At 41.6% G+C, this 24,653-nt stretch overlaps 2 protein-coding genes across 3 annotated transcripts in view; one reads left to right on the forward strand and one right to left on the reverse strand.

The window, feature by feature from the left end:
- Positions 1-6,173: 6,173 nt before the first annotated feature.
- FEM1B (fem-1 homolog B) lies at positions 6,174-23,411 on the reverse strand. 2 transcript variants are annotated; one of them, XM_060097103.1, is made up of 2 exons: positions 22,481-23,406; positions 6,174-12,624 (listed from the first exon to the last, which is right to left on the reverse strand). In XM_060097103.1, the coding sequence occupies exons 1-2, from the start codon at positions 22,726-22,728 to the stop codon at positions 10,989-10,991; spliced, it is 1,884 nt and encodes a 627-aa protein (XP_059953086.1). In that variant the 5' UTR covers positions 22,729-23,406; the 3' UTR covers positions 6,174-10,988. The 2 variants fall into 2 exon arrangements, with proteins under 2 accessions (XP_059953086.1, XP_059953087.1); XM_060097104.1 differs by lacking the exon at positions 6,174-12,624 and adding an exon at positions 17,085-17,155 and having other exon boundaries at positions 22,481-23,411.
- The window catches only part of CLN6 (CLN6 transmembrane ER protein), a 52,439-nt gene continuing 50,651 nt past the window's right edge, over positions 22,866-24,653 (forward strand). The window contains exon 1 of the mRNA XM_060097110.1: positions 22,866-23,636. The gene's annotated coding sequence lies outside the window, so the exon portion shown is untranslated. The remainder of the gene's footprint in view (positions 23,637-24,653) is intronic.

The following is a 24,653-nucleotide window of genomic DNA, read 5'->3' on the forward strand; positions in this document are numbered from 1 at the left end:
TCCTTCACCTTTACCCACAGACTACTCTTAAAGTTAGTTGTCTCCATGCTATTCTCATGCCTTTGGAATCCCAAGAAGCCAGTAGAATCTTAGAAATTATTTGGTCCCGTTCCCCCATAGACGAGGACGCTCAGAACCAGAGAAGTTAAGGGCGAGCCCCAGGTTCCACAGCAAACTCCAGACTAATCCCAGGACTGCCGTCTCCCAAGCCAGACTGTCATTCTAGTCCAGCCTTAGAAGGGCTTCGTGAAGGATTAGAAGGAATTGATATGAAGTCACGCGTCACTCTTTATGGGAATATGTTTTCTCAAATGGTGAAACCAAAATCCGAAGGTAACATTTTAAAATCTTATTTCGTTTGCGTCATTACCCTCATGAATGGAGTAGTCTGGCTAAAGGAGAATCAATGACCCCGCACCCAAAAGTGCATTGTTTGATCTGGCACCAAGTCTTCTTTCTGTCAAACACCGTCAACTCTGAGAATGCTTTCATGTGAAACCAGACTTTCAGAGATTGGCGTTCACATTTTTAAAATCTGCCATGTGCAGCCACAATGCAGGCCAAACAAAATGCATCTGCAGGTCAGATGCAGCCCAGAGGTCACCGAATTGCAACCCCTGGACTCAGAGGCAGCCTTTATCCCCAGGATGTCATAGTCCCTCCATGTCCTCCCCTACCCTAGGCCAAGAACAACTAAATGGTCAAAAGGTGGAAAAAATGGGAGGCTTGTTTGTATCTTCAAGGCCTTCAGCCCTTGCACTGTGTCGCTCTCCTCTCTCTCTTATCAATTCTCCCTGTCTGAAATTATTTGCTCTGGGGTATAAATGTCCACGACTGGCCTTAAGTGTGCTGGTAGGGCAAGCAGAGAAGATACATTTTACATGGAGCAAAGGCTCATGCTAGAGCAGCGTTTCTCGGGCCTGGCTGCACATTAGAATCACCTGGAAGCTTTAAAAGCTACCTATACAAGGGCCCACCCCTGGGAGTCAGACTTAATTGGTTGGGAGAGGGGCCAGGGCATCATTTGTGTTTCAGAGTTCCCCTGGTGACTCCAGTGTGCTGAGCGTTGAGGTCAACAGGCAGGTGAATATGTAGGCTAGAAAGCTAACAACAAAAAAGGGGTTTACGTGCACAAGTGACCTTCTATGCTGAGTAATGGGAACTGTGTTGTCATTGTAATGCTGTTCAAGTTTACTTGGCTCCCGCCTGCAGTTTAGAAGACTTTCTCGTTGCAGCAAGTCTCCGGAGTGGAATTTGCTACAGGAGATCACCCAGTTCTTGAGTTGGGGGCACATTTGCTAATGTCCGGGGGTGGAGATGAACAGCAGCCTCTGAAGCATTTTTAGCATTTGGTGGCAAGCTGTCCAAAACGCAACCGCAAATCAACGTGAAAATTCATATTATGGTTCATAGATGGGAGTTCTTAGCAATGCTCTCTGTCTGGTAGTTAAGTGTAATTATTTATGATGGAGCTAAGCAGTGAACTCAAGAGTGTTAACATGAAGCATAACCAACTTAAAAACGGTTTAGTCTTTTAGAAGCCTTATCGGCCCATCCTAGACACTACTTCAAAACAGCTGCGCTGATTTCCGATGGCCTCCTGATACTAAAGCAATTCCACGGCAGGTGAGCACGCAGGAGGAAAACGTGCCTGGGGCGAGGCCTGACTCTGCAAACCAAACTACCAGCGGAAGGCGGTTTTAGAATCTGCTCCGTGGACTATCAGGATTTTTTAAATTCTAGGCTCACTGTCTAGTAGAGGGAAAGGACCTCCAACAAGGAGTTGTGAACTGAGATGTGCAAGATGTTCCGGGGGGTCTCGTGTTGATTCTGACATGGTGAGACCCCATGTGGGAGGGGCACCGGCCCTCAGAGAAGATACAGGAGCTGAGGGGCAGACCTTGGGTAGCTTTGAGAGAGGCCTCAGGCCCTTGTGCCATCATCCGGTGTTCTGCAGGGAAGTGGACATCAATTATGCTGTCCCTCAGTTCCGGCCAGCTAAGAGTTGAAAAGGAGAAATTCAGGTAAGAGTGCGGCTTCTTTCTGGTGTCAGATGGTGTGGGCATGTAAGCTCGGAGGGCAGGGTGTGCCTCTTAAAGCAGAGTATCTATCCAGAGCTGAGCTTCTCAAAGTGGGGTCCTGGGGCCACCTAAATCAGAACCACAGATGACGTTCTACCCCAGACCTCACAGATCCAGTTCCTGTGAGGTAATTTTAAGCACATTAAAATTATAGAACCAGAAATCTAGAGCCGTAAGATTTTGTTATTCTCTAGACTTCAACATCAGTTTCTTACAGCATGGCCTTTCTCAGCTGCCCTTTAGCCTGTTTTGGTGGCAGCAGTCATCGGTAAACCCCCCCCAAGGGGTGTCCTTCCAGTGCCAACAGTGGAGTTTCTGGGTCTTCGTTTTGTTAAGAAAGGTGGTGCTTCTTAACAAGATGGGTATCAGGTGAAGGGGGCTAATACAAACACAACAGAGAGAGGGAGGAGAATAATTCTTTACCAGGAAATGTGGGAGAGCTTCTCTGAGACCTTTCCTAGAGGTCTATAAAAGACAAGTTGTGGGCTTCCCTGGTGGCGCAGTGGTTGAGAGTCCGCCTGCAGATGCAGGGGACAAGGGTTCGAGCCCCGGTCCGGGGAGATCCCACATGCCGCGGAGCGGCTGGGCCCGCGGAGCGGCTGGGCCCGTGAGCCATGGCCGCTGAGCCTGCACATCCGGAGCCTGTGCTCCGCAACGGGAGAGGCCACAACAGTGAGAGGCCCGCATACGCAAAAAAAAAAAAAAAAAGACAAGTTGCTGTCTCCATCAGTATTCAAGAGCTTTTAGCATCCATACTCTCCCAAAATAAGACACTAGACTCTTGGCTTTAAGTCCCAAGATGCCAGGCAGCCTGTAATCGAAGCAGCTGGCTTAATCATGCTTCTTTTCTGGCATATGACTCACTGCAACCACACCTCACCCCAAACGTTAAGTGGCCAGGTTTCTCCACCAGATACGCCTTGGGTGATTGACTTAATACAGCCATTAGTAGTGAATGGTCCTGTCTTCACCACACTGGCCTTTGTTTTTACCTTTAGCTAATGTCACGTTGCCCTTTACTCTGCACTACTTCTTACCTTAAAAAAATCCCCCCAAATTATCCTTATGTTACTATTAATGTCAACTAGATCCCTATCAAAGGACAGTCAAGCTTAATCGACCACATTAAATCTGCAGAGTGCTTTTGTGTCACTGTCTATTCCATTAGCTTTGACATCACACTAAAGTAGGACAGCATGTTCCAAACAAAAACTGAAACCGGAACATAGGAGCTTTGCTGGTGTAGCTTGAAGGGAGGGTTACAAGCCTGGCACCTGGCCTCTGAAACTTTTCAATAAGATATAGGCTAAAATGTACCTAGCAAACTCACAAGGCTCAAAGTAGGGTATGAGCAGAAAAATATTTTTTTAAAGCAGATGGGGGCACCATTCCTTAAGGACTCATCCTTTCTAATCAGTTGTGCATGTTCTTTGTTCCTGTCTCCCTGGTACTGTATTTAAAATGATGATGGTAAAGTTTTCTGAAACGTTTTCAGAAGATGGCCCAAGCCAGAGTTCAAAAGTAACATCTTAAACTTTCAAAATTAAAATTTGAGGAAAAATAGAAAATCAGATTTCAAATAGAGACATCTAGCTGGACAACAAGCTTATCAAGGACAGGGACCATGACTCTTATTTTTTGTATTCACATCCTTGATATAGTGCCCGACACACAGTAGGTGCTCGATAAACAGGAATTTCCAACTGTTTCTTCCTACTGGTTGAGGCCAGAGCAAACCCCAGTTCTGTTCTCCGGATGAACTGAGCAAACCAAATTTACAAATCACAGGCAAATTAGAATATATAATTTTGTCTAAGCTTGCCAAAAAGCTAAGATTTTGTGAGCTACCTGAAATTTGCATCTCATACTGAAATTTTCTAGATCAGGTATCTGATGAAATATATTACTGCCAGCATTTTCTTTTGTCTGGACATCTGTTACTTTAATACAGCAGACATTACTTGAAATACAGAAGAAAAAAAAAAGATGATTTAGAATTTGGATGATTTCTGCAGTCCAGTCAGATATTTTTGCCAGGCACAGATATGGCAGAAATGCTAAGATGAGCTTCTCTGGTACTGGTGTGAGAGTCTTACAGTGAAAGAGCACTATTCAGCGGGTCAGTAAACTCGGAGCCTACCTCAGGCTCTGACTCTTGGTCCTTGTGCGACCTTGGATGGCCAAGTCACTTCTTTGTGAGCCTGTATCCTCAACTATGAAGTGACAGAGTTGCCCTAAATGATTTTTTCAGATCTCTACAAAGGGCCTCCCTAAATCTAAATTTGAATGCAAATGTGTGGAGGATGTGCTCCAGTACCACCCTTTAATACCCTTCTGGTAATCTTAACTATCGTAATTAGGTAAGAGAAAGAAATATGAGGTATGAATACTGGAAATGAGAAGGCAAAATCATCATTACCTGTAAATGATGATTAGTGTATCTGGGACATCCAAAATTTTTTTTAAAAAAGGGAAATCCATTAAAATGCCTATATCAAAACATTAACATTTAGAAGTATATACAGTGGAAGAAAGGCTTCTCTCTACAATATAAACAAACTAATGATAAAAAAAAAAAGGAAGATATTTGCAAGACCTTCATTAAAAATAAACTTTCTGGTTAGAGAAAAAAGACAAATGAAACATCAGCCCCACTTATATTAATACTTAACATTTAGCAGGCACTTCACTGTTTTAAGCACTACATTAAGCGTTTTAATTCTCTTACTTGCTCATCACAACTTAGATAATATTATTGTCCTGATGTACAGAAACTGAGACTTGGATCGAGGTCACAGAGCTAGTAAGTGATGGAAAGAACCCAGACTGTATTCCTCAGGGTTCCAGCACACTGCCAGGTCAAGAGAGTAGAAGAGAGAACCCAGAAACAGATCCAATTACTTTATGGGAATTTACTTTATGATTCATATCAGTGGAAAATAAGAGAGTTCTTGGCTGGCTGGATCCTTAACCAAAATAAATTCCAGGTAGATAAAAGGTTAAACCAAAGAAGACGAGAAGGAAAGGATGTGGAGGAGAAGGAAGAGGAAAAAAAGGTGGGGGGGGAGGAAGGGGAGAGAGAAGTGGGAGGGAAAAGCCATAAAAGCACTAGAAGAGAACATGGGTATAAAAGATATATGAACTTGGAATGGAGACAACGTGACAAGCAAGATACAAAATTCAGTAGATACAAAAACTACTAAAAGTCAAAAAACAAACTACAAACTGTGACACGTGACAGAAAATTTCCTTAAATTTGCAAGGAATTTCTAACACGTAGCAAGAAAAAGACCACAACCCAAAAGCAAACAAAAGAAATAAAAAAGGTCAGTAAATATATGTCAACCTCATTCATAATAAAGGAACACAAATCAGAACCATGAAATAATATTTTCCATTTCCATCATCTTGGCAAAAACTAAATGATTAGATAATATTTGATGTCAATAAGAACGTAGGGAGATGGAAGGCAACTGGATCACCTCTGTCAAGATTTTAAAAACTCAGTCACTAAATCAGAAGTTCCAGAGCTAGAAATGAATTTGTTCTCTGAATACAGTATATAAGGATGTTCACTGAAGCAGTATTTGGAATATCAATAAACTGAAAACCTAAAAATCCAACAGTAAGTCCTGGTTAAATAAATTTTAAGTCCATCCATAGAATTAAATGCTATAAAATTGTGGTTTTTTAAATCTATACATACCAAAATGAAAAAATGTCCAAGATATATTAAATGAAAACAAGATGCAGAATAGCACAGGAAAGTTAAAAGTCCATTTCCATTAAAGAAAAAAAAACAAAAAGGAGAAAATACACATATATACACATAAAATTCTGGGAAGCTACTCAAAAAACTAGTGATACCCTCTGAAGAGTCCAAATGGCAGGCAGAGAGAGATGAAAAAGTAACTTTTTTTTTTACTATTTGAATTTTTCTTAACTCTCTGAATTTTTTCCCCATGCACATGTATGTAACTTTCACAACTTTTTAAAAATGAATTCAACAAAAGATCATCTCAACACTGAACAATAAAGACACACACTTCAAGGCAGTTTTTTTTTTCAAACATTTACTGAACACAAACACCATTTTTTCCTATTACACAGCAATATTGTTAGTTTCAAATTAGCTGGGCTATTAGGACTGTCAGTTACCACGAAACTAAAAATGATTCTACATGTCAAACTCAAATAGAAAATGTCATGCAATATATAAATCACTAACAGGCCTCTGGTGCAGTCAGCAAGTTCACTATGTTTATTAAAGTCATGTAAATGGTTTGACAAAAGTGCACAATAGAATGACATCACTGGTTTGTTATAAATCACAGTGAATTACTAGAATACAACAATGTAATTCCTCTACGTGGAAGATTGCAGGATGGGGTGAATATTATAAAGGATAGGATCTTTCAACACGTTAAGCCAGTCAGAGTTTACTCCCCAGCTATATACTTGATTGGTTAGCAAAGCTGAGGTTATTTTCCCTCATCTTTTCTCCTCTACCAATTACTAAGCAACGACAACAAAAAAAGGCCATGCACAAATTTTACAACACCTGATTAAAAAAAGTTACAAAACCTTGTGCATTGCTTGGATGAAGCTTACATCCTTGCTCCTTCATTTTTCTGATTAGGCCACTCACCACATGACTCACCCCTAAATGAAAAGCTGTTAACAATTTAGCACTTCTCACCCCTGCACACACATCAAGATACACTCCCCATAACCATCAAGTCAGTGTCCCTTTCCTATATATTAACACAAATGAACACACCACAAACCTAGGACTAGAGACCACATTTACTTTACAGTTTTAAAAATTAATATATCACCACTATCCATGTAGTATTTATTTCAGATCCCATATTTGTAGAAGGTATTGTACAACCCAGCCCACCTGAAGATTTGGGCAAGTCTGCCAGGAATGTATGAGAAAGCTCGGCAATGTGCCATACACATTAGGAGCTCTCTACTTTCCAGAGAAGGTATCCAGAGCAGGGCTGTGCATCTGCAGAGTCGGAGTCAACAAACAGCTTAAAATCTTACGGACTAATAACTTTTCATAGAGCAAAAGGCAGAGGTTTGTTTTCTCTAACCCATTTTAATGTGATAGTATAGTCAGTGAGGGAAACGGAATAGTCATCTGTACACTGATATATCTGGCTAGCCTGAAAAGGAACATTTAAGGTTTTTACAGAAAACCTACCATAAAAGCAAGTCCTTTATACTTTTATCCATCTACTTTCTAGTTCCATCACTGGCTGCTTCTAAAACCAGCAAACTAATCCAAGGCCCAGCAACTCATTCCTCACCCTGCCCCTTCCCCCAGAAAGAAATGCTTCTGCTTGAATAACCTAAAGTGGCCTTATTCCTCAGCTGAGATGGAGACTAGTGACAGGGTACTGTTCCCCTGTGATTCTGATTTTCAAAACCACTTGCCAAATGCAGAGCTGACACTCACGGAGCTGCTGCCCCCACATCACACTTTACTTCAAACAGTGCTATCATTGCCTAAGCTTCTCATGATTACAGTTATTAATCAATGATCAGGGTAATGCAAGAAAACCCTTCCCAGAAACAAGCAAGACCAAAGTTTGCTTTTTGCTTTGTTTGTCTGAAGTGCCCACAGCAAAGAACCTTAAGGTAGCTGGACTGTGGCCTACTTGAGAGCAATCCAGGGTAGACTGAAAATAATGTTGTGTCCGAGTTCTTATGTCAAAATTTCCTTTCTGATCAGTTGAAGGATGGATTTGCTGCCCATTCCTTGACTTAAATAGTTACCTAAACTCAAGAGTTCAATTTTACCAACTCTTAAGTGCAAAACCCACCCAAGGTTTCACATGGTTTGCCCAGGCATTCATCCACCTGGGCCTCTAGTTAACTAAATTTATATGACAATTACTGAGCAAGACCAAGAAGTTTTGATTGAATTTGTAATGTTATCAAGGAAGACGTACAATCTAAAGCATAATTCTACCAACAATAAACACAAAATGACAAAAGTGGCTAAAAAATGGCAACAGCCCAGAGTTCTCAGCTGAGATACAGAACTATCACCTTTCTTATTTATTTTCTTAAAAAAACAAAACAAAACAAAACTTAAGTTTGGGAAGGGTTTGGCTAAACAGATTTTAAAATAATTCTACCAAAAAAAAAAAAAAGGCATGTAATCACTTGTTTCAAGAATGGTTTTATACAGGTGTTTCACAATACATATTTGGATTCGTTTTACAAGACAGAATTAGATCCTTAGCAATACAGTGCACAATGTACCGCTATACTATAGTTTAAAAAAAAAAAATCTCGGTTACCATTATCAAAGTTCATAGTCCATTCCGCTTGTCTTCAAATTCTTTCTCCAGCTTTGTCAGCATTTCAAGCAGCAATTTTACTCTCTCCAGCATTCAGTCCTCCCTTCTCAAAAACACTGAGTGTCATTAAATTTTGATGTCTGAATATGTACAGATAATCATTATCCTCGTTTTATAAGTAAGTAATATCTAAAATAGTTCTCGTCCTGGGTAGCCAAAGGGATGAAATGGTTTTTAAAACATGCAACATTATCTGATATTTTAAGTTTTGATGTTTAAAAATCATATGCATTAATAATGGAACCAAGTAAATACCAAGTATCATAGCTATTCCTCAGACTGTCAAATAAGCAGGCCTTGAAGTCTGAAAAATACAGGGTCTGATCTGAGCTGTGAAAAAGGCGTGATTCACTCACCTGGAGGATGAGCATTTTCTCTTTCATGAGAGTTGCCAAGAGCAAGGTATAGTAGTTCCCTGATTCACACCAGGAAGATCAAGGCCAGTAATTTTCAAATTAGGGCTCATTCAAATACCTCCCTTTAGACCATCCTAAAAAACCTTCCTTGTAAAAATCTCAGGTTAGGAAAACAGAAATATATTACTATGACAGAATTTACCATCAAAACATTCCTAACTGAAGCAAGAAGACATGTGAAGTATAACAGCACAGTAAAATTATCTTGCGTTCTTGGGGGAAGAAGTTTTTAAAGTACCCCCATCCATTCCCTCCTGTCCTTCAGAGTGTTTCATTTCATGGGGTACCTATTTTATTTAAGGCCCTAGGTGCTGATTTTGGCTTAGTCATTATGTTTTATACTGATCCGGCTGCAACCTTTTTCTTACACTTCACAAAGCAATATCCATACATAAAATGTTAACTGAAACCTTACCAGTGGTTTTTGTTGGGTTTTTTTTAGTTTATATCTGATGTTGCTGCATCATTATAATGCTTTTCATTAAAGAAAAAAAGCTGCAGGTCTTCACTTACAGTACCATGCACTATGAGTAGCTAAGGCATTCATTTGGCACTAGAGAGAAAAATACAGATATAGCTAATTTTATCATTTTTAACATTGAAAGAAATAGGTGTGTACCCTTTACTTGAATTTCTGTGATGCTTAAAAGATAATCACAGGGCTTCCCTGGTGGCGCAGTGGTTGAGAGTCCGCCTGCCGATGCAGGGGACACGGGTTCGTGCCCCGGTCCGGGAAGATCCCACATGCCGCGGAGCGGCTGGGCCCGTGAGCCATGGCCGCTGAGCCTGCGTGTCCGGAGCCTGTGCTCCACAACGGGAGAGGCCACAACAGTGAGAGGCCCGCGTACCGCAAAAAAAAAAAAAAGATAATCACAGAATATTCCTTTGACAGTTTACAATGTTGCCATTAAAACAAAACAAAACAAAAAAAACCCATAAAGACCTCTGTACAGCCTGTCGGAATAAGCGACATTTTGTGGTTCCAAAATTTGCTGCCCTCAGGCAGAAATAATCTTTCCACATGGCATTGAGAATTATTTTTATTATCAAAAACATTGAATTTCCTATACCACACTAGTGATTTTTCTACTTGTTACAGACTGAATAAAGTAAAAAAATTAAAAATATCCCAGTTCCTTTTCATCTGTCATTAAAAACCTTCTTAGGGAGGCACAAATAATGCCCTCTGGAAAAGTAGTTTCCAATTTTAAAAGATACCGCACAAGAGGAAAGGGAGAAGGGGACAAAAGAAGAACATATAACTATATTGTGACAATTTGTTTCCTAAGAGAGAACACAGCATTCATAATTTTTACATGTCTGTGAGCTGAGTCAAATGCAGACTGCTGCAATTTAGATTAATTACATTAAAACAGAGACTTCCACACATTTTAGAATCCAAGCTCAAAGGCAAATAGTTCATCAATATTCTCTGAAAAGTTGCTTTAAGATTACTGCTATGTATGTACCACCCAGCATAATTCAACAATTTCAATGGATTTAACTTTATAAATTTATAACTATTATTAAGTTAACACATTTTTCAGATTAATCTGCAGTTATATTTTTAAAAATCCTCCTGATGTTATAATGCATTGATCTCTTCACATAAATAATGGAAGAGTGAAAACTACCTATAGCAGTTTGGCATGTGCAGAACATCTAGATATTCCATTACTTTTAATGTTCCTTTTCGTTGTTTTTCTTCATGAAATCCTCAAAACTGCTGCAGAGAATAACATGCTGACACAGGCTTAACAGAAATACTTTTCTAGGCAGTTTTTTTTTTTAATTATCAACTTCAAATCATAAGGGCCCTTGTTACATAAACAAAATATTTTATATTCATTCCTTAAAAAAAAGAAAGTTAAGTGACCAATATCCAAACACCTTAGATTATAGTTACACCTAAACAATGTGGTTTTGTTTAAAGTGTATTTGAAATCAGTAATCATATGAGGCAAGAAGACCAAATACAAAACTAAGGAAGGAGGAGTAGGGAGGAAGGGTAGTGGAAAGAAAAGCAGATTTCATGAACACATAATTCTATTGTCTGTGATTAAAGTCCTTTACATTTTTAGCACCACATTAAATGATTTTACATATCCAGTCACTTAATGAAATCCAACAAACTCTTCAAGAGTTCTGGGGATCTGGTCTTGGTAGTTAATGTCATTAGCCCGAACTGCCCGGGCGGCCAGGCACTTGAGACTCATCTTCATTTGAGTTTTAAGTAGTATTTCTGATACCCCAGTTGTACTTTTGTCTAGCGGAGTCTTATTCTGTTTATTTGTCATGTCGGTGTGAGCGCCAGCTTCAACTAGGCTAATGATGATAGAGTGCAAGGTCAAAAAATCACTGATGGGCCTGTTGTACTGAACGATAATGTGAAGGGCACTGTTCCCTTCATTGTCCACAGCATTCACCTCAGCACCACAGTCCAGCAGGAGCTTTGTGACAAGCGCATTTGGAAAGCTGCAGACATCATTGGTGTGGAAATCATCAACTGGGGTATTCGAGTTGACAGCTAGATGCAGCAAGGTGAAACCTTCACGAGTTCTGGGATCAAGGTGAATCAGGTTGTAGATCTGCTTGTTAATTTTGCACTGATCTTCTTCACTGCACTGTGTTTTGGTGGAAATGCACACTAAATACAGAAAAGTATAGAGATTACATTCATAATTGTCCAGAGCACTGTGGACGTCAGCATCTGGAATATTTTTTACTCTGTTCATACTTTGTTCTATTTCCAAAACACTGCATCTCAAAACACATTCTATGTCTGGGGCCTTCACAGTTTCATTCAAATGTATCATCTGTGAAAAAACTTGGGCAAATCGAAGAAGATCCTTATGGGTATTCCTGTTACCTTTCTGTCTGAGGTGCAGGGCATGAAGCCACAATTTGATACACTGTTCGAATTCCATGTTATCTGCATAAACAGCTCCCCTGTAAATGATGGGATGCGAAACATCAATGTTGTCGGCACCTAAAATCCGTTCCCGAACTATAAGGCCTTCCATATGAAGAGCATCTCTGTCTTGCCGAATGGATTCCAGTTCCTGAGGATTTCTACATTCAGTTCTATTCCCATAGGCATGGATTGGTGGGAGAACCTCTTTCTCAAGAATGTTATCACCATCTTGAAACCTCTCCAACATAGCTAAATATAAATAGTGGTATGTCTTCATGATGTCATAGTTCTCACGGTCATTTGCAAAGGAGGCACCCAAGAGCTCCAAAGCTTCAATCCGACTTCTTCGGTCACAATCCGCATGAGAGAGCAACAGTTCGACAACATCAGCTTTACAGCTTTCAGCAGCTACTTTTAATGGCGTCATCCCATGGCCGTTCACTACTATAGCAGCACGCCATTTTATCAGCTCCTTCACAATATCTATGTGCCCAGCTTCAGCTGCAAAGTGCAATGCTGTGGCTCCACAATGTGCTTTAGCATTTGGATCAGCACGTTGTTCTAAAAGGTATCTGACCACATCAGTGTGTCCTTTATATGCTGCAATCATTAGGCAGGTGTTGTCATACTTGTTGGCAATGCTGATGTTGGCATTATTTTCAACCAAGTATTTCACAATGTCCAATCTGCCATCAAAGCATGCTGCCCGTAGGGGGGTTGAGTTAGTTACTGTGGTATGGTTCACGTTGGCTCCATGACTGACTAGAAGCTTAACAACTTCAAAATGTCCTGCCCCTGCTGCACACCAAAGAGCGGTGGCACCATCAATGACATACCTATTCATGAAAAGAACGAACAGTTAGAAAATGGAGGTTACCCGCCCTAACGTAAATTTAAAGGATGTATTCATTTACACTGACCCAAAACCTCAATCTACAGAGCGTTAGCAAAACATTAGTTTGGCTGAAAATAAAATCAGGTAATTTAAGTAAAGCACTTGGCATAGTACTTGTACCTAGTATGAGCTCAATAAATGTTAGCGACTGTTGTTATCACCAAAGTACAAAAAACTAAAAAAAGAAAAAAAAAAACGAATCACTGACTTGCTACTAGCAAAAGTAAATTTCAGAAAACAAAGAGGAAATGTATGGAGTTTTGTAACTTCTTGACCACCAAGCTGATTCACTGGCTCTTAGGAGCACAGCATGTTCCTCCCTCCCAGCACCCCCTAGGTACCACTGTTTCATTCAGTACATCAGTGAGAAAGCCACCCCAATCTCTGCATTAACATTGTGTTAGAAACTGCTTTAGGAAGAAAAGTATTTAAGCAGATAATTTTTCCCTAAGATTATCTAAGCTAATAAGTATTATACTCTACTACAGCAGTGAGAAAGAAACAGTTACTGCCCCAACATGAATGGTACAACCTTATAACACAGGTCAAATTCTATCTCCCTTGAAGTGAAAAAGAGTACAATCCGCCTGGTATAATATAAATATCATAGTTTAACCGCAATTATCAACACCATCTATCACTTCTGCTGAAAATAAAAGACGCACTTTATAAACATGCAAGCAATTACTTCTTCAATTTCAAATAATGATGCAAAATGTTTATAAGCAAAAGCATTCCCAGTAACAGTTACCTATGGGGTTACCTATGGGGTAGAGTGTAGGATTGACTCAGATGAGGCTTAAAGCTACTATAAATGTACTATATTTTGATCTGGGTAGTGGCTACATGGGTGGACATTTAGGGGAAAAAACTCATCAAACTGTACATGAAAGATTTGTACATTTTACTGTATGAAAGACATACCTCAAAATAAATTTGAAGACTTCTGAAGTTTCTTTTTAAAATTTCATTTTTTAATGTCATTTAATTGTTAATTGATTTTTTAAACTAAAGAATGAGTCACGAAAATAAGACATTACATCAGTTGAAATGTTTTAGTGGTTGCCGACTGTACCTTTTGCAAACAATTCAGTTTAATTAAAATTCACTTATTACATTTTTATTTTCATGATTATAAACAAAGTTCAAAAAAAGTTTTATTTCACTGTCAAAAATATACAATTTACAACAGCACCAGAAAATACCAATATCTGATAGTAAATCTAATGAAAAATGTACAAGACTTCTACATTGAAAATTACAAAACATTCCTGAGATAAAGACCCTAAGAAATGGAGAAATCTTCCATGTTTATTGTTTAGGAGATTCAATAATGTTAAGATGTCAATTCTCCCCCAAAATAATCTACAGATTCAATGCAATCCAAATCAAAATCCCAGCAGGGATGTGTGTGTGTGCACATGCACAAATGTGTGCATGCATCCACATATGTGTAGATATTGACAAGCCAATTCTAAAATGTATATAGAAATGCAAAGGGGGACTTTGCCGGTGGCGCAGTGGTTAAGAATCCGCCCACCAATGCAGGGGACACGGGTTCGAGCCCTGGTCCGGGAAGATCCCACATGCCGCGGAGCAACTAAGCCCATGCACCACAACTACTGAGCCTGCGCTCTAGAGCCTACAAGCCACAACTGCTGAGCCCACGCAGCACAACTACTGAAGCCTGTGCACCTAGAGCCTGTGCTCCGCAACAAGAGAAGCCACCGCAATAAGAAGCCCGCGTGCCGCAACCAAGAGTAGCCCCTGCTCACCGCAACTAGAGAAAGCCCACACGCAGCAACAAAGACCCAACACAGCCCAAAATAAATAAATTAAAAAAATGCAAAGGACCTAGAACAACCAAGATAACCTTGAAAGAAAAATAAAGTTGTGGGACAAAATATAGTAATTAAGATAGTGTGTCAGTGGCACAAGGAATATCGATAGAAAACAACAACCCAAAAAGAAAAAAAAAAAAACCCTCCAGAAATAGATTCACACATACAGGATCAGAGATTAATGACAAAAGCTCCAATGAAATTCAGGTAGAAAGTATGTTCTTTTTAATAGTGAAGAAGCAGGTACTAGATATCTGTTTGGAAAAAATTAACCTTGACTGTTTGCGCAAAAATTTGAGAAGTGGTGAAGACCTATAATATGCAAAGCAAAACAATAAATGCTTCTAAAAAAATAGACTACCTTCATGACCTTGGAGTTGATGATGATTTCTTAAACATAATTCAAAAAAAGCACTAACCATAAAAGAAAAAAATTGATTAGACTTCATTAAAATTAAAAACTTCTTTTCATCAACAGACACTGTGAAGAAAGTGAACAGGCAGTCCACTCACTGGCAGAAGACATTTGCAATCGATTTATCTGACAAATCACTAAAAAGGCAAGTCAATCTAAAAAATGGGTGAAAAGATTGAACAAGTATACTTCAAAAGTATATATTCAGATAACCAATAAACATATGAAAAGATGTTCAAGATAATTACTCTCACCAGGAAATGCAAATTAAAACCAGGAGTTACGAATACACACTCACCAAAATAGCTGAAATAAATAATACTGACATGACAATATTAAGTATCTGCCAGGATGTGAAACAACTCAAACTCTCTCATTGCTGATCAAAATTGCTAGTGGGAATGTACAATAATTTGGTTCAACCACTTTGGTGGTTGGCTGACAATAACTATTAAACATACACCAACCTACAACCCAGCAGTTCCACCCCTTGGTGTATACTGAAGAGAAATGAACGCAAATGTCCACCAGAAGACATACACAAAAATGTTCATAGTGGCTTTATTCATAGTAGTAGAACATTAGAAACAACCAAAATATCCATCAACAGAATAAACTGCCATATATTCATATAATGGAATACTACAAAGCATTTAAAAAATAAAAGAACTACTGACACATGCAACTCCATGGATGAATCTCACAGATATTGTGTTAAGCAAAAAGAAGCCAGAGAGAAAAGAGTACTCTGTATGATTCCATTTATAGGAAGTTCAAGTATAGACAGAACTAATCTATGGTGATAGAAGTCACAATAATCATAACTTCTGGGAGAGGAAAGGAGGGGAATTGACTGAGAAAGGGCACAAGGGAAACTTTTAGAGTGACATCAATGTTCTGCATATTGATCTAGAAGGTGATTACATGGATGTAAAAAAATTAAAATTTTATAACGTACGCTTAAGATTTATGCACCTTACTTGATGTTATATCTTAACTAAAAATAGATATAATTAAAAAACAAAAAAGAGGGGCTTCCCTGGTGGCGCAGTGGTTGAGAGTCCGCCTGCCGATGCAGGGGATGCGGGTTCGTGCCACGGTCCGGGAAGATGCCACATGCCGCGGAGCGGCTAGGCCCGTGAGCCATGGCCGCTGAGCCTGCGCGTCCGGAGCCTGTGCTCCTCAGCGGGAGAGGCCACAACAGTGAGAGGCCCGCGTACCGAAAAAAAAAAGAGGCACTACATTACTACTATAATTTAACTTCTAAATCAATTAAAAGAAAAAGTTTAAATAAACACAAATAGCTGATAAATAATTTCCATGTGCCAAGCACTGTATTAAGTGCTTAATATATAGTATATCTTATTTAATTTTCATAATAACCTTCTCCCAATAATCCTATAAGGTAGATACTATTATTACGCCCATTTTAAAGACATATAACTAGAAGGTTTACATGAGATTAAAAATACAAAAGTACTTTGGAAACTATATAATGCATCAAATGTAAGGAAACAATACATGTCATTGTTCAAACATGTTTCAATTTAAAAAGCTTTTTTAAAAAAACTTCTTAATATAATCTATCTAAAAAATCAATACATAGTTAACATATAGTTATATTTACATAGTTACAAAGTTTCCTTGCACGCCTTAAGAATATTAAATTGTTGGGCTTCCATGGTGGCGCAGTGGTTGAGAGTCCGCCTGCCGATGCAGGGGACACGGGTTCGTGCCCCGATCCCGGAAGATCCCACATGCCGCGGAGCGGCTGGGCCCGCGAGCCATGGCCGCGGAGCCTGTGTGTCCGGAGCCTGTGCTCCGCAACGGGAGAGGCCACAGCAGTGAGAGGCCCGCGTACAGCAAAAAAAAAAAAAAAAAAAAAAAAAAAAAGAATATTAAATTGTTATTTGCCGAGAACATGAACATAAACGAAGTAAAAACTCAAGAAATGTTACATTAAAATAGGCATTCACATACATTATCTTTAACTCTTGCAATAACCATACAAGATAAATAGGACCCCCATTTTAAAGATGGAAAAAAAAGAGACAAAAGTAATTAAAAATTTTTTCTGGCCTCAAGTTTCCCAGAAATAATGACATGAGTAAAAATTAAATTACAAGTATATACTTACTTGGTTTTTATAATCGTTTAATACTTTTCCTGGTGTAATCTAATAATTTCCATTTTCCCTATGGTCATGTGACTGGAGCCTAAAAAAAGTTTCAATTACCTATTTTTATTGAGACAATTAAAAATTTTTAAATAGTTTATGACAAAACATATTCACTGTAGAATGTGTTACAGAATGACTAATCCTTCAGAAACATTAGCTTTAGTGATTTTTAAATTTCTACATCTAAATAAAAACATTAAACAGATTAAAGGGAATTATAATTCTAACATCTATGACATTTTTGTCCATAAAATACAGCTAAAATTTAGCCATATATACTGCCTCAAAACAAAATGCCAAACACATTAATAACAAAATGAACAGAAAATAAATTAAAATATAATCAAATTAATGCAATATTAATGCCTATGGGAGAAGCACTATAAAACAATGATCTTTCTAGATTGAGTCTAAAATTGCAATGCAAACTAGCTATTATGTATTTCATCTTAAAAATCAAGAAACTTGGGACTTCCCTGGTGGCACAGTGGGTAAGAATCCGCCCGCCAACGCAGGGGGCACTGTTCGATCCCCGGTCCGGGGAAGATCCCACATGCTGCAGAGCAACTAAGCCCGTGCACCACAACTACTGAGCCTGCACTCTAGAGCCTGCAAGCCACAACTACGGAGCCCATGTACTGCAACTACTGAAGCCTGTGCACCTAGAGCCCACGCTCTGCAACAAGAAGCCACCGCAATGAGAAGCACACGCACCGCAACAAACGGTAGCCTGGGCTCACCGCAACTAGAGAAAGCCCATGCACAACAACAAAGACCCAACACAGCCAAAAAAAATCAAGGAACTTTAATCTGATATTCACCTTTTAAACAAAATGCATGCATCAGATGATGTAAACATTTCACAATAAAAGATAACATTTCTGATCACAAAACTAAACTCATGTATTTCCTGGTTCAATCTGAAATTAAAATGTCTGGTTCAAGCATTTGAAATAGAAATAAAAATTCATTAAATGTAAATGACAACACTTTATTTTAACCAAAGTCCTTAAAATCATGTACTAGATCATATGTAGTTCCTTGAAATATACACTGGAAATGACTTTTTGTGTGTGTGTGTGTGGTACGCGGGCCTCTCACTGTCGTGGCCTCTCCCGTTGCAGAGCACAGGCTCCGGACGCGCAGGCTCAGCGGCCATGGCTCACGGGCCCAGCTGCTCCGCGGCATGTGGGATCTTCCCGGACCGGGGCACGAACCCGTGTCCCCTGCATCGGCAGGCGGACTCTCAACCACTGCACCACCAGGGAAGCCCCTGGAAATGACTTTCTAAATGAAGCCAAACGACGCTGTGCCCCTTACGCCTTTCCTCTACCTGGACATTTATTAGAAGTATTAGTACTAGCAGTGACTTTAAAAGAGCACTCAACAAAAAGCTTCAGAATTCCCAGAGGTCCTGTTCTCCTTCCCATCCATGTCAGCAAACTTCTTCTAGGACAAGAGTTCCCCACAAACTCTGGCACACAGCAGTCAGGTCCTCAGAACTCAAACCAGCACAAAACTCCAAGGTCACATGACACCTCCCCTTTGTTATGTTCCATTTCTATAACATTCTTAACAGCTTCCCATACTCCAACTAAAGGTTCTTCTTTCATTCCCATTCATGTAATTTTTCTTTTTTTTTAAATTTATTTATTTATTGTTCTTTTTGGCTGCGTTGGGTCTTCGCTGCTGCACGCAGGCATTCTCTAGTTGTGGTGAGCAGGGGCTATTCTTGTTGCGGTGGGCTTCTCATTGCAGTGGCTTCTTTTGTTGCGGAGCATAGGCTCTAGGTGCGCAGGCTTCAGTAGTTGTGGCTCGAGGGCTCTAGAGCGCAGGCTCAGTAGCTGTGGCGCACCGTCTTAATTGCTGCACGGCATGTGGGATCTTCCCAGACCAGGGATCGAACCTGTGTCCCCCTGCATTGGCAGGCGGGTTCTTAAACACTGCGCCACCAGGGAAGTCCCAAATTTTCTTCTTATCCACTCATCTATGTCAATTTTGGTCGTTACACAGTAAGCCATAAATAAAATAATCTCAAATGTTACTCCTAAAAATATGTACAAGGACTCAAATATCAGCATCTAGGTGGGTGGCACCGTCCCCCTTTTGAGGCTCTATTATGAATCTACTTTAGTTTTCTAAGGTATTCTAGATGTTTTTAGGCTGAGTATAGGCTTTTTAAAATAAGTTATTTTAATGTCTATGTGTATGTGTCTCTCTATCCCTCTCTCTCTTTCTCTCTCTCTCTCTCTCTCTCTCTCTCTCTCTCACACACACACACACACACACACACACACACACGCAGAGTACCATATCAAACCCCATAATTACATAGATACTGTTGCTTAGGATGAAGCTAAGAAGTGAGACTTTTTTTTAATATTAGGCAAATAACAGGATAGGTGGTGAACGATTTGGCAAAAAATTGTGAAGATGGTACATAAATTACTGAAAATTAGGAAACACTAATCTACTTCAGCCCACAAAGAACCTGTTTGTCCCTATCGGGCCATGGGTCTCAAGTACCAGTGGAATCTAAAGAAGGGGGGTTGGCTAAGTACCTCTCAAAAGCCAGTCCCTGAGGGGTGAGTGAGCTTCATATTATTAACACCTCACTCAGACTAACATTTTCACACTGTCTGGAATGAATGTAAAGTGAAATCATGACATTTGCAAGTAACACTCTCTTCATCTATTTCTGAAATGCCTAAATGACTGGAACAAACTGCAAAATAATCTCACAGGGTGGTGTGAGTGGGCAGAAAGGTGGCCATGAATTTCAATTCTTCTCCTTTGTTAATCTGTAAGCTCCTCGAAAGTAGAAACTTTACATTTTCTTCTACATCTTCCACATTATCTGTGTGGCCCAGGGCTAGGCCCATCATAGGCATTTAATAAGTTAAAAAACAAAACAAAACAAAACTACTTTGACAGAGCAGCTAATAAATCCATAACTGTAATAATCCATAAACAAAAAAAAAGACAGATTGAAGAAGGCTCACACAAAATCTCAAATGATAGAAATCCTTGCAATTCCAGTCTCACCAGTCTGACTCTTGATATTTTACACAAGGATCATCAAAATCTGGCCTCCACCTCACTCTAGTCTCCCACAATCTCTTTCTTAACTTCCCAGGCTTGAACCCCTTCCTGAAACTGCACTGAAACATTTGTCATTGTAAGAGCACCATGCTGCCGTCCCTCTTCTTCACTTTCTACTAACCTTTAAGACTGAGCTCAAATATCACCTCGGCTGTGAAGTCTTCCCTGATTCTCCCAGGCAAAGCTAAGCACTTCCTCTCCCTGTGTTCCCTCAGTAGTCCAAAAGATTTCTATAACCCTAAATGGCATGGCATCTACACTTACTCATTTTCATCAATTTCTCACCTCTGCCATGCACCACGCCCCACCTTCAGCCCCCTCCCAGGGCACCAGACTGTCTTCCTCTGCAGTGGGAACAGTATGTCATTCATCTCTGCAAACCCAATCCCTACTACAGAGCCTGGCACACAGCAGGTGTTCAAAATATGTTTGCTTATTGAACCCTTTAATTTCACTGGCCAGTGCAAAATACTGGGCAAGGTAAGCCACTACACAGGCTCAATGCTACATTCCTAGCCATTTCAGTTTCTCTTAATTGCCACCTCAAAACACCTTTCTCAGGACTTCCCTGGTGGCGCAGTGGGTAAGACTCTGCGCTCCCAATGCAGGGGGCCTGGGTTCAATCCGTGGTCAGGGAACTAGATCCCACATGCATGCCGCAATTAAGACCCGGCACAACCAAATAAACAAATATTTTTTAAAAAACTTTCTCTTTGATGGTTAAGAAAGATAAGCAAAGCCTTTCCAAATGCTTTAGAAAACTATATTTTCTTGCCATTATTCTCTCCTAATCAAAACAGGCCTCAGCAAGCTCCTTAGCAGCAGTGTAACCAGTAGCTGTTACTGCAGAGATTCATATCTCAATGGATGCTTGTGCCTATACAACTGGAATGGTGCTGGAAGTTCAGGGGTCATCCTACTTCACTCCTCCTCTGCGTATAAGAAAGGCTGTGGGAATGCAGGGAGTTACAGAAAGGACATAGAAGCTAGTAAAAGAAAATGAACAAGAATCAGGTTGCCATCTTTGATTAATATGAAAAAGACCATCTCCTTAACGTCTCAAGAGGTGGTACCAGAGGTTAACCACCACCCGTGGGCTATCATTTCAGTAAAATGTAATACCCTGAAATATTTTCCTTTCATCTAAAACAGAAGAAAAAGCTCTTATTATTTCAACCTACAAAAAGAATCAACCAAAATTCAACAATGCCCTAGTCATCTTCAAGAGGAATTGTTTTTTCCATCAGGTTTTAACCAAGCAGTTTTCAATCACCGAAACTAAAGATACGTATACTTATGCTAGGACCACATCTATCTCAAAAGAAGAAAATGCTAGAATAGCTTATGTACTGGTGCAAGTCAACAAAAACAAAAACAATTAATGCATCTTTATGCAGTTGTAATCTGTAAAACAGGTTATAACCATCCAGCACAGAAAAGATAATGTCAAACCTGACAATTCTGCATTCAACTCTATCATACCCCAAAATATGTACAATTAAACCTAAAGGGCAAGTTTTAACTCTGACAATATGAATTTTTGAACTCCCCACCTGGAATAACAGTATATCATCAAGCTTCCCCACAACATCACAGAATAACATGTAATTTAACAATGGCATCACTTCGTCCTACACCAGGTCCAGTGCCATTTTCGCAGCCAACATATCTACCCCCAGCAATGTGTAAGAGTCGGAATCATGTCTTGGGAAGCCTGGCTGCGTGACAACCCCTCAAGAGGCTGCGACTGCTGCTGGTTCTAGGGGCTTATTTTGACATTAAGGTCCCACAACCCACTAAGGGGCTTTATCGGACACTCACGTGAAGGGGTAAAAACTGGGTGGCCAAATAACTCATCAAACAAAGGTCTTCAACGTTAATTGCTGACCTCGTTAATTTCTGATCTCGGTTACAACCCCAGTACTGATAAAGTAAAAACCTGAAAAGGCTGCTACCTCCTCCATACTGCTTCTTCACAAACTATCTAGTAAAGAATACAGAATACCTATTAGGTATCAAGACAGAGGGTGTGGCTATTTACCTATGGAGGGAATAAGGGGTAGGGGCCAATGAGGATGAGCATCAAAACATGGGATGGAGTATTCGCCCTAGAAGATGAAGTGGGCATTAATGAGGCAGGTCAGGAGGTACAAAATGGGAGAAGTGATACCTCCATGAAGCGAGAGAGAGGGAGGGGAAGAACCATAAAGTGGTGGGTGCGCGCGCGTTAGAGAGGAGGCTGGAGTTGGGATGTACCTACCCGTCGAAGCGGACAGTGCCAGTCTGCTGAGTCTGCACCCGGTAATGTTCTAACAGCAAGCGCACCACCTTGGCGTGCCCATTGCGGGCTGCGATGATGAGGGGCGTGGAGCGCTGCCCTCCCTGCTGGCTGACATAGCCAAGCAGATAGCGGATGTCGCTTTCAGACCGGTTGAGAAGCAAGGCGGCCAGAGTCAGCACCTTGCCCTCGCTGGCCGCCTTGTATACATAGCCAGCCAGGCCCTCCATGGCCGCTGCCAACTCCAACACCCGTTTGGTCGCCACCGCTGCTGCTGCCTTGCGCCCCTGGAGGCCGCGTTCGCCAGCGCTTCAAACCTGGGCCCTCACAGCCCATTCAACAGGGCGCCGCCGCCGCCGCCGCCGCGCCCAGGCAGCAGCGCGGCCAGGGGAGGGCGGAGACGCAGAGGTGGCCGAATGCCGCGTGGGGCAGGTCAGCGATCCAGGCCGGGCAGGGAGGAGGGCGGTCAGGGCCTCAGGGCCGCCCCCAAGGCCCCAGACGCCGGCCCTGGGCCGAGGGGATCTCCATGGTGGCCCGGCCTCAGGCTGGACCCCTCCTTCCTGCGGGCTGCGACAGGCGCGTGCCCGAGCTACGGGTCGCCGGCGAAGTCCCAGGAGGGCCGCGCGCGCCCTGGATGGCGAATGATGGCCGCGCTTCACCCGACCCAGCCCGCCGGGCCTAGGGCCTGAAACTGCTTCTGCCTCCGCCTCCGCTCTGCGTCCTCCCCAGCTGGAGGAAACCTGCAGGCCCTCGCCCACTGGAGCTCAGAAGAGCCAGACGCTGTCGATAGCTTCAGAGGTCCACGCCTGGGGAGGCCCCCAGAGAGAGGCGGGACGCTGCGGCCACAGCAACCCCTGGGCTCTGGACGGGGAGGAAGGCGGGCCTCTGCAGACAGGGCTGAGACGGGGAGGGTGCGAGCGGGGGACGGTCAAGTGGGGTGTCTCTTCCAAAGCAGACCGGCCGGCGAACGAGGCCCGATGAAGAAAGGTTCTGCTGCGCGAAGGTGGCCCATCCCCAATTCGGCCCGGGATGTCCTCATTGACCTTGATGCCTGGAGCTTCCAACTCGCCCCCACTAGGCCCTGGGGGTCCCTAGCCAGGGAGTGGGACAGAGTGAAGGCGCTGAACCGTTACTGCCGGTGGGTTTTGGGGCCCGCCCCGTTTTACCGTAGACATTGCGGGGCTCTTCTCAGCCCCTGTTTGGGGGCCCGGGGAGGGGAGTGCGCGGGGGCCGTTTTGAGAACAGGGCGGCGTCTCTGAGCCCCCGAAATGTGGGAGGACTTTGAGGGTCTGCACGAGGCTCTGAGAAGGAACTGGAAGTCCGACCTGCCCTCCCTGGAGAGGAGGATAAAGTGTGTGAGAAAGGTCGGGAGAGATGGGGCACTATGGAAAGGGGCGAGGTACCCTGGGAAGGAAGACGAAGTCTACGTTCGGACAGACCAGGACTCTAATCCTGAATCTGCCGGGACCTTCGGTTTTCTCACAGACCTCACCAGATTGTTAGGATTTGAAAAGATCATTCATCCAACGAATATTAGAGATCTACTATGTGCCAGGCTCTGCTTGGCCCTAGGGATTCAGTGATAGACCAGATAGACACAGTGCCACTTCAGGGACTGTGTTGTTGTGGGGAAAACAGACAATAAATAAGTAAACAAATAATAGACAAGACTGACTGAGTTAGTATCATTCCCATTTGCTACGAAGCAAATGAAATAGAGTGATGGGGGGTGGGAGGCGGAGCTAATTTAGTTTGGGCCATCAGACAAGACCTCCGTGACAGGTAAGGAGAACAGGTGGTATTCTAGGCAGAGGGAATAGCTAGTACAAAAGCCCTGAGGAGGGAACAGTCTTGGTGCGTTCAGAAACAAAGGTCAGGGTGGCTTCAGCAAAGTGGGCCATAGGAAGAGTGATAGGAGATGAAATCAGCAGGGTGCAGGTCATGTTAGGGCCCAGTTACCCATGGTAAAGTGTTTAAATTCTACTCAAGTGTAGTGGGGGCATTTGAAGAGTTTTAAACAGAAAAGTGACAAGATACAATTTATATTTTTTAAAAGATCACTCTTGCTACTATGTAAAGAATAAACTGTAGTAGGCAGGAGTCAAAGCAGGAAGGCCATTTAGGAGGAAAGGTTGGGACTAGGATGGTAGGAGTG

This window comes from Mesoplodon densirostris, chromosome 4 (genome assembly GCF_025265405.1).
Source record: "Mesoplodon densirostris isolate mMesDen1 chromosome 4, mMesDen1 primary haplotype, whole genome shotgun sequence".
In the NCBI taxonomy this organism is placed as follows: domain Eukaryota; kingdom Metazoa; phylum Chordata; class Mammalia; order Artiodactyla; family Ziphiidae; genus Mesoplodon; species Mesoplodon densirostris.